Source organism: Mustelus asterias, chromosome 7, assembly GCF_964213995.1.
Source record: "Mustelus asterias chromosome 7, sMusAst1.hap1.1, whole genome shotgun sequence".
Lineage (NCBI taxonomy): Eukaryota > Metazoa > Chordata > Chondrichthyes > Carcharhiniformes > Triakidae > Mustelus > Mustelus asterias.
Window position 1 is genome coordinate 80,034,082 of NC_135807.1, and position 12,242 is coordinate 80,046,323.

The 12,242-nt window shown below is 37.2% G+C and overlaps 1 protein-coding gene across 8 annotated transcripts in view; it reads right to left on the bottom strand.

Annotated features, from left to right (window-relative positions):
* The window catches only part of stau2 (staufen double-stranded RNA binding protein 2), a 340,608-nt gene that overhangs the window by 73,863 nt on the left and 254,503 nt on the right, over positions 1-12,242 (bottom strand). For 7 of the 8 annotated variants that reach the window (XR_013498337.1, XR_013498339.1, XR_013498338.1 and 4 more), the window contains one exon: positions 2,432-2,545. Coding sequence is in view for 4 of the 8 variants with exons in the window: in XM_078216313.1 (XP_078072439.1) it covers positions 2,432-2,545 (114 nt within the window). In the remaining 4 variants the exon portion in view is untranslated. Of the gene's footprint in view, positions 1-2,431; positions 2,546-7,358; positions 7,417-12,242 lie in introns of those variants that run through there. The other variant, XM_078216318.1, reaches the window with a different exon arrangement.

Sequence of the window (12,242 nt, forward strand, 5' to 3'; positions counted from 1 at the left end):
TCATGCAACTCTGATTCTTAATTGACGACCCCAATCTTCAGCGAATGAAATGCTCCATAATTGCTTTTGGGGGAGGGGGGGGGGGGTGGAGAGTGGGGCAAATGAATTAGAACTGCACATGAATGGAACTAGAGAAGAACAAATACGAAAAGGTGGATTAATGGTGCAGTGGCGCATGGGACCCACAATTTCACAAATAGCAAGTATGGGGGAATCAGGTTACCCTACTGCTTGCTCCCTTAGTGGCCACCTGAACATGCCATCATAGGGGGACTACGAGGTGTTTGTCTTTGTGTCATCTCTCAACAGTTACTAGGGAGATCAGATCTATAAACAGAAGAGACCAGATATCAACTTGGGAAAAAGAGCTTATTATTTCACCAGAAAATACGAAGCTCTAGAACAAAGACGAAGGTTACATTATTTAGATTTGATTCTCTCTCTAAGGGATGTTGGTAAACAAACATTGCACCTTTAACAGGAAAACTGTTTCCTTTTTGTATGGAAAAACTAGACATTCGAATGATTGCACTGGAGTTTTGTAAAGTGTACAATTAGTACTTTCCTGACAGATGCTCTTAAATATTGCAAAAATCAAATACATAGGCTAAATAGTAAAACATAATACAATGTATATTGGTAATATACATTACCAGTTAATTGCAGCCAAATGTATAATTCATAGAATAAACAGAAACTATTCTGAATGATAAATCAATTGATTAACATGTCCTATAGATACCTTTTGTTTGCTAATGACTGGAAGAGTAGGTTCAGTCAAATTAACCCGAATTCTCCTGTGGAAAAAATATCCTTGCACTGCTGAGCAGTCTATAAGCATTAAACGTTATCGCCCCATAATTTCAAATAATATGTAGAACAAACTGTATCATGATTGCATGAAGTGCCGATTAATACTGAGAATGAAGTACTTACTATATCATTGCAAAACATTACTGATTCTGTTGAATGAATGCTTGTCCAGCCATTTAGTCAAATAGCTCTTGCCTTCATCTCATCCTCTCCAAAACATCACACTCTCAAACAAAATGTTTGGATTCTCTTAGCACCTTTAACAATTTTTGACGCGAGAAGGCTGCTGGTAACCTTCTTAAACAGGATAGTAGACGATATTGGGAAAAACCAAAGTGTAACATTTTTGTTGTAATTTTTAACTACTTCCTATACCTTTGCAAGCTTAAACCACCTCAAAATAGAGCAAAGGACCAATGACCAAAGGAATTTTCAACCCCTGTATTCACTGATTTCATCATAGACGACTAATTCACAAACCTGTTTTTCAAACTTTTAATGATTAGCTTTTCTAATCTTTAACTGTTTTCTTGAGGGATTTGTGTGTGTGCGTGCGTGTGTGTGTGTGTGTGGGGGTGGGGGGGGATGCGGGAGAAGAGGGAGGTAGGTGGGGGTGGATTGGAGGGGGCAGGAAGGGAAGGGGCAACAATCAATTATTTTAACAGCCTTGACCCTCTTCACTGGTAGTAATAGGTCTCTGGTGAACAGATGACTGATGTCAAAAGCCAATTAGGAATCTAGATTGTCCACTCTCCTTGATGGAGGTGAATGGCTATTTTGTTTTATTGGAACAGGATTTGTGGGGAGAGGGGTAACCTTTTATGAGGGCAATTTTCCTTTCTCTCTGGTACCAATTGAACTTTAGCATTTCTCATGCAACATTAGTTTCAAAAGCCAGATATACTTAAAAAATCACTTATCATCATAATGAAAATTGTTACTCATTTACAATATACAATGGGAAATCTATTAGCAGTAATGAAAAACCTTCAACAGAATATGAAGCTTTAGGATCATAATATATGAACACAGTAGACTCTATCTTCTGTGGAGTTAATTTCATGCTTCAGTAGGGATCAACAATGAATCTAGTCCTCCTACCTGAATGTTGGAATGAAACTGATGTTATCTTTATAGTACTTTACTGTAATGAATTCAGGAATAATAAGATCTCAATTCAGTTACATTTTCTACAGTCTTTCCTACTCTGGTGTAAACCAGCACTTTTGTCTATATACATCTCACTCAAATTTCCTAAAAGCATTATGTGATGAAATCCTACATAGATTAAACTTTGAGTAGTTACTACTAAAATAAATAGATGAACAAAAAACTACCTTGTATTGAGCCATGCATTTGGAGATTAAAACTTAAATTATACTCTTTGCTAACGTATGGATTCCCGATGTTTCCTAATACTGTGTTAGACAGGCCAAGCAATCGAAAGAATAAATAAAAACGTCAAGGCTTCGTACTTCAGCATTCCTCAGCGGCTGAGGCCCTGATGATACTTGTGGTCACCAACTTGCCTTCTTAGTCTAGTTGGATGCATCAGGAAATGGAAATGAGAAATGTACCATTTATATTCAGTTTTAATATAGATGACATTTTTGGTTACCTGATCACGGCTAGCTTCAATGGAACTTCCTATGCCATGAAAAGTTATTTGCACAGGTGAAAGTGTCAGGTACGTCATACATTCTTTGCCATTCTGCATATCACTGTATTGCACCTGGAAGAATAACGATAGACAGTACAGGAAGTGAAACTACTGATCATACAAGTTCAGGGTCTCAAGGTTTACTTGTTTCAAGTAAAATGTTATGGTGAAATTAGCATCAACTTTTCAAAAGTAAATTACTTTTTATATATTTTTAAATGTACAAATATAACTGCAAAGTGAATAATATGTTAAAATCATACAGGGCTTGAGTGGTTTAACCCAGCTGAAAGCAAAAAGATTTGATTGAAAATAGTCTTGTGAGATGCTCCTACATGTCACTATTCTAACATTGGTACAAACCAATCAATCCCCTCAGCATACCATCAGTGATTATGAAACATTCTCAATTACCCAAACTATTACAGGATTCTATTACTTGATTTGAGGCAATTTATTTCTGAAGCCCCAAAAAAACAAGATAAAATCTGTAATTATTAGTAATTCCCATACTTGAAACTTGAAAATTTGATATATTAAACATAAAGCAAAAAATTATAATTTTTAATGGACTGCGAGAAACTAGTCAAACAGCAATAATAAAAAATATATTGCACTGGAGAATTAAGCACAGAGTTCATGGATATAACTTGGCAGACTCATTCGTCAATACAAATACAAATATGCAGTTCCCTGATAGAGGGCACAGCGACATTCTGTAATGTTGAATATTTAGCAGTAAATTGATTTGTGGTCATGTGCGTGGAAGAGAGGACAGATGATGACTATCAGCTAAAATCGGACTGTTTCATTTTTGTAAATGGAAAAGCTTTTGTCATTTCAAGCATTTTGTATTGGTGTTGAAAACTCCAACAGTCCGATCAAAAAAGATACAATTTCTGTAGCATTTGATCAGAATAAATGCAGTGGTTCATTTCATTGCTGTGAAATTCCAACAGGTCTTTGTTCCATCATTTAATCAAACACTCTCTGAACTCTTTACTCTCACTCTGTATTTCATCCAACTTGTGCAAAATAAGTGGGGTTCTATCATGCTGCAAAGGATATGGATGATATATTGAAGACAAAATAAAATTGACAAGATTAATACTGTTTGAGCTGCCCATCAATATGTGCATGTTTCACAGCAATGAAATGAGCCACTACATTTACTCTGATCAAATGCTACAGAAACTTGTGTCTTTATTAATAGGAGGATCTTGCTATAATTACAGAATAGCTTTTTTCATGGTAATATGTCCATGTACAGAGAGCTATTTATTTGCAAAAGAATGGTGCATTTAAATTGTGCCATAGAAATGATGGATATAAATCCAAATCTTGATCTCCAGTACTATTTCTGATATTTTCAAAAATTCTGAGCGAAGATACATACATCTTCTTTTATTTAATCTCATACTTGCAGCATAGTGCATAAGTTTAAACTTCAGGATCAAATTGTAAATGGTTCCTAAAAATTTACTTCACTGTAATACACATTACATTTTTCTAATAAGTTAATTGATCAAGAATTAGGCTATCATCTTAACTGGTTGTTGACTGCAACAAGCTCCCTCCTGTATCAAACAGTGCATTTGTGCACTATTAGTCTACAGATCACATGTTAAAAAGAGGTGAAAAGGAAACCTAGTGAACATGGGCAAACTCGGGTATAGGTAGCACTTCACTACTGCTCATAAGCAGAAATAGGGGAGCAAGAAAATAAAATATTTCTATTCATGTTTTTATTTTTATTACTACTGTTCACATTTTATAGTTGCTTACTCTACTTCCTTCATTCCATATTACCCACCATTTGCAGGTACCATTGTTGTGGTAAGGAAATGATAAACCTAAGTTCAAATCCTACACAAACCTTAAAAAAGTTAATTGTGTACTTACAGTTTAGTTTTATGTTCTATGCACAATTGTAAGCTTTGAGACACATCACAAACAGTTCCTAAAAATACCCACCCTAAAAAGTGCCAAAACCCCACTTTCTATTGTCATCTGATTTTTTTATTCTTTCATGGGATGTGGGTACCACTGGCAAAGCCAACATTTGTTGCCATCTCAAATCACCCTGAAGAAGATCCGACATCTTATTTAATATTGTAATTACCCTGACTCTTCCCACTATCAGTGTAAAGTTTAATAATGCCACTGCCCAAACTTCCACTCTTAAGTACAAAATTAATCTCATGAGCCAACACTAAGAGAAAAAAAGCTGAAATTGTCTAATAATTTAATAGCTCATTCTCCTACAAAGCATTGTATAATGATTTCTAAGACAACATCAAAGGAATTTACAGACTGTCATTAACAGTTGTACACTAAGTGATAAAGTGAAACCTAGACTGAAACTTCATAAATTACAGCACTTACAAACGCAACATTGCTATTAGTTTGGGGGATAACTTTCAAACCTTGCAACCTATTGGCCCCATTAAGAAAGTTTATAGAAAATAAAATACATCATTTAAGAATTGCTGGCTAACAGGATAAGAAATTTGAATTGATTTTCACTTCTTGTTATCTCTTGTCAGCATCATAGACAGCATATTAAAATTCTACTGAAATGAAAACAATCAAGATGTTTTGAATACCTAAAGATTGTATCAAATGTATTCAAAGTAATGACTCCTACCATAATTACAGCCCATTTGAACACAAAACACCATACAAACATGGAAGCTTTCTATTTTAAATGCAAAGTAACAAAAGGCAACAGATTCAATTTAATCTTTTATGACTTATTGCACATTTACATGGTCATTCACCTTTTCCCCCATGTATATAGGACAGGTTAAGTTATCCTTCATGAAGAGTTCCCATTCCTTTTTAATTTTCTGCCCACTTATCTCAATTTATGATGGTTACACTCTTGAGTTCTCTTCCTAAACCATACTGTCTCTCCATAAAACCTACCTCTGACCAAGTTGTTGTCATCCCCTCCTATTCCCCGGCTCCGCGTCTATATCAATTGATGATGCTTCAACGAAGAACCTCGGAACGTTTTCTATCTTAAAGGCACTATATGAGGCAGGTTTTTGATGGTACAATTCCACAGATGCCCTCTAATATCATTCTGAAGTGGTTATTCTTTAAATATTCGACTAGCTGTTTCACTGTAATGTTAATTCTATTCTACAAAGTAGCATTTTGTATAGCCTATTGCAACCTTTATCAAGTTGCTATACCAGCAATCATCAATAGTTATTGATGAATATTTTGTTTGTGTGACAATGTTGACCTTGGGAATAATAGAGACAGCATGAATGCATGGCTGGGAGTGAACTAATGCATTAAAAGATAGTGATCCCTTTGAGGCAAATTTTTACTCTATTTACAGTTATTGTGAAACAGTGTAACAGAGAGAACTAGCATTCAAGATTGTGATGAAATGATTAATAAATAAATTTGTTGTATTTAATGGTAATTAAACGGCAGAATCAATTTGCAAAGTAACTTCACCTTGCATTCCAGAGTGCATTGCAGCAGGGCAAAATAAACAAAACAATTGAAAGTACAGCTGCACTTGTATTCTATCACACAGAGACATGTGTTATTCAACTGCAGCTGTGTTTGATGGGAGATGTTGTGTAATAAAAGCGAAACATTAAATGCTGGTGGGAATAAAATCAGTCTCTAGTTGGTTTTATTAGCTTTAGTTGTGGGATTACCAAAGAGAAAACAGTCAGGTGCTGAGTCAGTTCTGAGACTTTTCCCTTTTAGAGTGAAATATTTCTATGAATCCATTAAAGAGAGTGATGAAGAGGAATGTAGGTCTATTAAAAGCAGACACAGTTGGTACTATAATCAACAAAAGGAATTGGCAGGATTGTTAAGGGAGTACTTTGAATAAATCTTCATACTAAAGGAAGGAAAATTTAAAAATAACTCAATATGGGAAGGAATTTATTTCATATAAGGAAAAAAGATGATATTGAAGGAAATAATCGGGCTTAAAGTGGACAGTAATCTCCAAGAGCTGATGGTTTCCAGGACCTAATGATTCCCACTCCAAAGCATTAAGACACACAGGTGAGGGATAGCAGTCTTGATTTAAGAACTGTGTTGAATTGGAAAACTGTAAATGTAACTCCAGGGATAGAGATCGAAACAAAACCGTGACTGTCAGTCGCAGGGTTTCTGGAATCTGTCATTATGGACCAAGTGATTGAGCACTCCGGCAATAATGAACTAATTGGAGTCGACATGAGTTTGAAAAGGATAGATCATGTCTGACTAACTTAACTGAATTTTGTGGGGAGGTCACACAGTTGATAAAGGAGTGTCTGTGGATGCTATCTACAATGACATCCTTTGGTAAGATTCTACACAGAAAATAGTGTTGGAAAGGTGGCGGTGAGGGAGGACCTGGGAGGGGGAGGTGGCAGACCTTGTTGGGGGGGGGGCAGCTTCCTTATGAAAGGGGCACATAGGGGATGCACTCCCCTCTATGTTCCCACCTAAAGTCTGAGCAGGATAGCCTGCTGGGCTTCCCCCAGTCCCTGACCTCCGTCTGCTGACCTAAAAAACTGTGATTGGGTAGGAAGTATCAAGTGGCCATTAACTGACTAATTAAGGGTCTTAACTGGAGTGAACGCAAGCAGGACATCCGAGGCCTCACTGCGCACTATTAAGTTGTGTTTAAGTAGGAGGCAGGAAGGTCACCCAGGTATTATATGCATGTAAAGTTCTATCCAAAGTGTTTAAAAGTGGCAAAAGAATTTGATAGGGTAGTTTAAAAATACTATTTTGCCTGACAGCATAATCTTAAAATTATAGCTAGGCTGTTCAGGATTGAAATTGGAAGGCACTTTTTCAAATAAAGGGTAGTGGAAATATAGAACTGTCTCCCCGACAGGATAATTTAACTTACATTTTCAAGACCAGGATCCACAGACTTTGGTTAAGTAACGGTATCAAGAGATATGGATCTAAGACAGGTAAATGGAATTGAATCACAAATCAGCTACGATGTAAGTGAATAGCAGAACAGACTCAAGCAGCTGAATGGCCCACTCCTGTTCCTATAGTCAGCTGCCTCATTTGGTCTGGGTAGAGGCAGGGGGAAACTCTGGAATATGCCCAGAAGTCAACTTCTACTGCCATTGATATTGGCAAAAGTTACAGTAGCAATATCACTGCTAATTAATGCCTTTAGGGAAATTAATCCTAGTCTAAGTGGTTATGATTTTCCTGTCCTCCTGTCCCCTCCCCAACCTTAAGCTCCTGAAGCAAGCTGGCACTTAGTAGAGTCCAGTTCCATAGTTAGCAACAATATGTAGCACCCGCAACCAAATGGCTTCTTTAAAGATGAGTCTCTACAGTTCATGTTGATTCGTTGTTCTCCATTGAGTGGATAACAGCTAAACCTGAGTCTTTCTCATTTAGCACAAAACTGATGTAGAAATTAACCTTTTTTTTCATAGGATGATAGAATCCAACAATCTACAGAACAGGAGGCTATTCAGCCATTGCAATAATGCCACTAACAGTTCTTCAATTGCAGTCAACCACTCTAATCCAATTTCCTGTTTTTCCCCCATACATTTTATATTCCTTCTTTTCAAACATTTATCCAATTTCCTTTACATTATACAGAAGTCTCTACCTCATCAATTGTGATAAAGAATTCCATGCTCTAATAACCCTATATTAAATAACTTCCCCATTAGTGATAATCTTGATTCTATGCCCGTTTGTCAATCAGTGAAAGCAACTTTTCACAACTGATTTTCATACCAGGATGAGAACTCATGTTATGAGGGGAAATTCCAGACAATGCCCTGAATTTTCCAGCTGTTCCCGCCAGCGGATATTCCAGTCCTACCCGCCGACAGTTAACCCCCACTGCAGGTTTTCCATTCGCTAGGGGTGCATACAACAGTAAACCGCCCACTGCCGGTCAACGACAGGCTGTTTACGTCACTGCAAAGCACGTCCCAGGGGCGTGTGGGAAATCCCGCCCAATGGAACCATTTCTGCTGGAACAGAGAAAGCTAAGAGGAGATTTAATAATCTGAAAAGTTTTGAGAGATTGAGCAGGGAAACTATTCATTTGATTGGGCAGCAGTGGTGAGGTGGTCATCAATTATTTAACTGTCTCTAAAAGAGAGGGAAAAATTTAGAAGAGATTTAGTCGTGTGGAGATTCATTCCAGCATGCAATGTTTCATCACAGGTATAGACCAATGATGAATATTGAAAGAAGGCCATGTGAAGAAAACAGAGCAGTGGAATTATTTTGAAGTGCTCAATCAAAGATAAGCCAAATGGTCTTCTTCTCTGCTTACAGATTTGTAGTTTTAGATCATAGAATCCCTACTGTGCAGAAGGAGGCCATTCGGCCCAAGTCTGCACTGATCCTCTGACAGAGCCTCCTACCCAGGCCCATCCACTGTCCTATCCTCATAACCCCATGTATTTACCCCACTAATTCCCCAAACCTACACATCTTGGGACACTACAAGGCAATTTAGAATGGCCAATCCATCTAACCTGCACATCTTTAGACTGTGGGAGGAAACTGGAGCATCCAGAGGAAACCCACGCAGACATGGAGAGAAGGTGCAAACTCCACACAGAGAGTCATCCAAGGCCAGAATTGATCCCGGGTCCCTGGTGCTCTGAGGCAGCAGTGCTAATCACTGTGCCACCCTACAAACCTATAGATACAAACCTATAGGGTAGGATTTTCCGATTGTTCCTGCCAGTGGGATCTTCTGATCCTGCTGACGGTCACCCCGACACGGTTCCCTGGCAGCGGAGAACTCATCTGATGAAGGAACGAGACTCCGAAAGCTTGTGCTGCCAAATAAACCTGTTGGACTTGAACCTGGTGTTGTGAGACTTCTTACTGCGGAGAATGCTGACAGCGAGTGGAAGGACTGAAAGATCTCTTTGCCAGCCTGTGGCAGACCGCCTCTGCTGCTGCTAAACATGCTGTGGGGCAGTAGAAAGTTCCATCCATAGTCTTCCCTAACTAAATCCTAAAAATAAATCCTTTTAAATTTTGGATATTTTTCATGCTCCCTCCTGTCTTCAGAGGTCACCGGGTAATCATTAAAATGCGAATACTGATTGAATTTTTTTCCCTCTTGCTAAAAAGGGATGATAAAGCCACCTTAAGATTCCAGTTACTGCTGTGATTGAAATCAGCTTAACTCAGCACAGTTCAGAAACAAACAAAGGAACATAAGAACAGAAGTAAGCCATTTAACCCCTCCAGCCTGTTCTGCCAATCAATGAGATCATGACTGATCTGAGGTTTAACTTCATATTCCTGTTTCTGCCTAAATCTTTTAACAACTTTATATAACAAAAATGATACTTTTTGAAAACAAAATTGTTAATCTTCTGGTCTGTGACTTAGAGAAATTGGATTTTTTTTAAATGTGTGATGGGATTGCAACTAAGGTCCTTCAGTACAAATTTGTTACCTAAAACCTACTGACATTAAATTTCAACATTGAACTTTAGACATCTGCAGATTAGAAGATGGCCATTCAGCTCAGGAGATTGTCTTTCTCTGTTCACTTTATCAAAACTTGTCATGATTTCAATAACATTTATTAAACTTCATCTTAACCTTTCTGTACCAATGGCAATACTGCCCATATCTCAGGTTTCCCCTAATAACTATGGTTTCCAATCAGTGGCATCATTCTGATGAATTGTATTCTTTCATGATATTCATGTCTTTACTACAATGGCGTGCTCAAAACTAAAAAACTTTCCACAAATTTTGACAATCACTTCAAAATCGTTGATAAAGATGACCCTTAATTTTGTTAATATCCATGTCTTTGACACCAATTTGAATATTCTGTGAAACTCCAAACACATGATATCCTGAATTATTTGTTTTAAAACACTGAGTTGTTGTGATTCAGAATGCACTGCCTGAAAATGGTGTGGGAAATAATTCTATTTTTCAAAAGCAAATTTGGTAGATTCTTGAAAATATTCTAACTGTGTTCTAGCCAATATTTTGTACAGATTATCATTAATTTTGTACTCAATGCTGTTATATATAAAATCTAAATGTTGTTGGCCTTTTTAATGGTTCTATCTACATGCACCAACACTTTCTGAAAATTAGACAATTGGAACCTACAGCATCTAGCTATTGAATGTATACTCCAGTACATTGTTTTTCCCTTTGAATTATATTACACTTCCTTCGATGACAATGCATTTGCTGCTTACTGCCCATTTCAGTGACCTGACTACATCCTTGCAAGTTCTTTTAGTTGTCCTTGCAGTTTACCAAAGCCCCCTACTTCTGCGCCATTAGCACCCACATTTTGAGATTGTGCTTCACAAATCTAAAAAATCTATATACACACTGCAAAAAAGTGAATTCAGTACTGATACTTGGTTACATCCATTTTCTGCTCTCCCTTCTTGAACCAAGGTGATGCACTGACTATTCTTCAGTTCCAAGGCAAGATCATTTGTCTATTCGGGGATGACTGAAACATTGTGACATCAGCCTTTCTGATATCTGTGAAGTCTATATTTCATGGAATGAGCAGGATGTTATAATTTTTACTTTGAGGCAGTCATTTGATCTATTGCTACAACACATTTGCTGGGATTTGGGCTGAAGGACCACATTAAATATGAGAAACTGCGTTTCAGATGCCAGAGAAAAGCCATGGAAGTATCAATGGTCAGGATTCATTTCACCCTTTTGTATAGAGATTCTAAATTTGAAAAGAGGCTATTATTAAAAAAGATCAAGCCAGATGCATACATTTGGTTGCTAACAGAGATCTAGGGTATGTTCTGCTCCCAATTCTAAAAAAGAAAAGATTCCAAAAAAACCTAAACATTAAGCCATTTCCTGCAATGCTGGAGTTCCTTGATGTGTGTGGGATCACTAAATTTAGTATTTTACTAATCTCAGCAGGACGCAGACTAACATCACGTCCATCAGACATTTTTAGTGGTCACCCCCCTGTGGAATGTCCCAAGGAGAGTGTGAAAAATATCCACAATTTAAAAGCATTTCTTACTAGATCATTAGGGAAGGATAAAGGACTACACATTTGTAAGTGATATATTACCCAATCATCATGTCAAAAAAACATGTGTTTGATACAAATACTCTTCATAGGGTCTCTATTAGTTATATATTGTGAAACAATTTATAAGACTTGACAGTAATTGTTTGTCGTCTAATAGCAGAAACTAGATGCACCCCAGGCCAGCTATCTTTAACCATCATCAGTTAAAAGATTGATATGTTTTTAACAGTGGGCTGTCCCAATGAATAGTTTTCAGCTCCACAAATTGACATTTTGCTGGAATAAATTCATATTTAAAGAAGCACAGTGACATTTCTTGTTAGTTACTGACATTCAATTAATTTCACATTATGTTACCAATGATGTTAATTAGTAATATCTTTTATGGAAATGGGTCCAAGTTAGAAGAAAAGTATATTTTTTTCTGAACCATACAGTAGCATCTTCCAATGCATTCCTTTATTTTAGCATTGCCACCATACCAAGACCACTAATTCCAAATCTGTCACTATCTGTTGCTGTTATTCCACCCACATATCTAATATACTGGGGTAAATTTTCCAAGTAGGTATTATACAACCCATGCATTATTAGTAGCTGGGTGAATATTTTAGCATACTGGTCTTGTAAGATTAGCTTGATTTAAATATTCTGGGCAAGCTCCAGGCATATATCGGGTCTGTCACTTGTAGGGTTGGTGGGGGTGTGGGGAGTTAATCATTTGTCAGG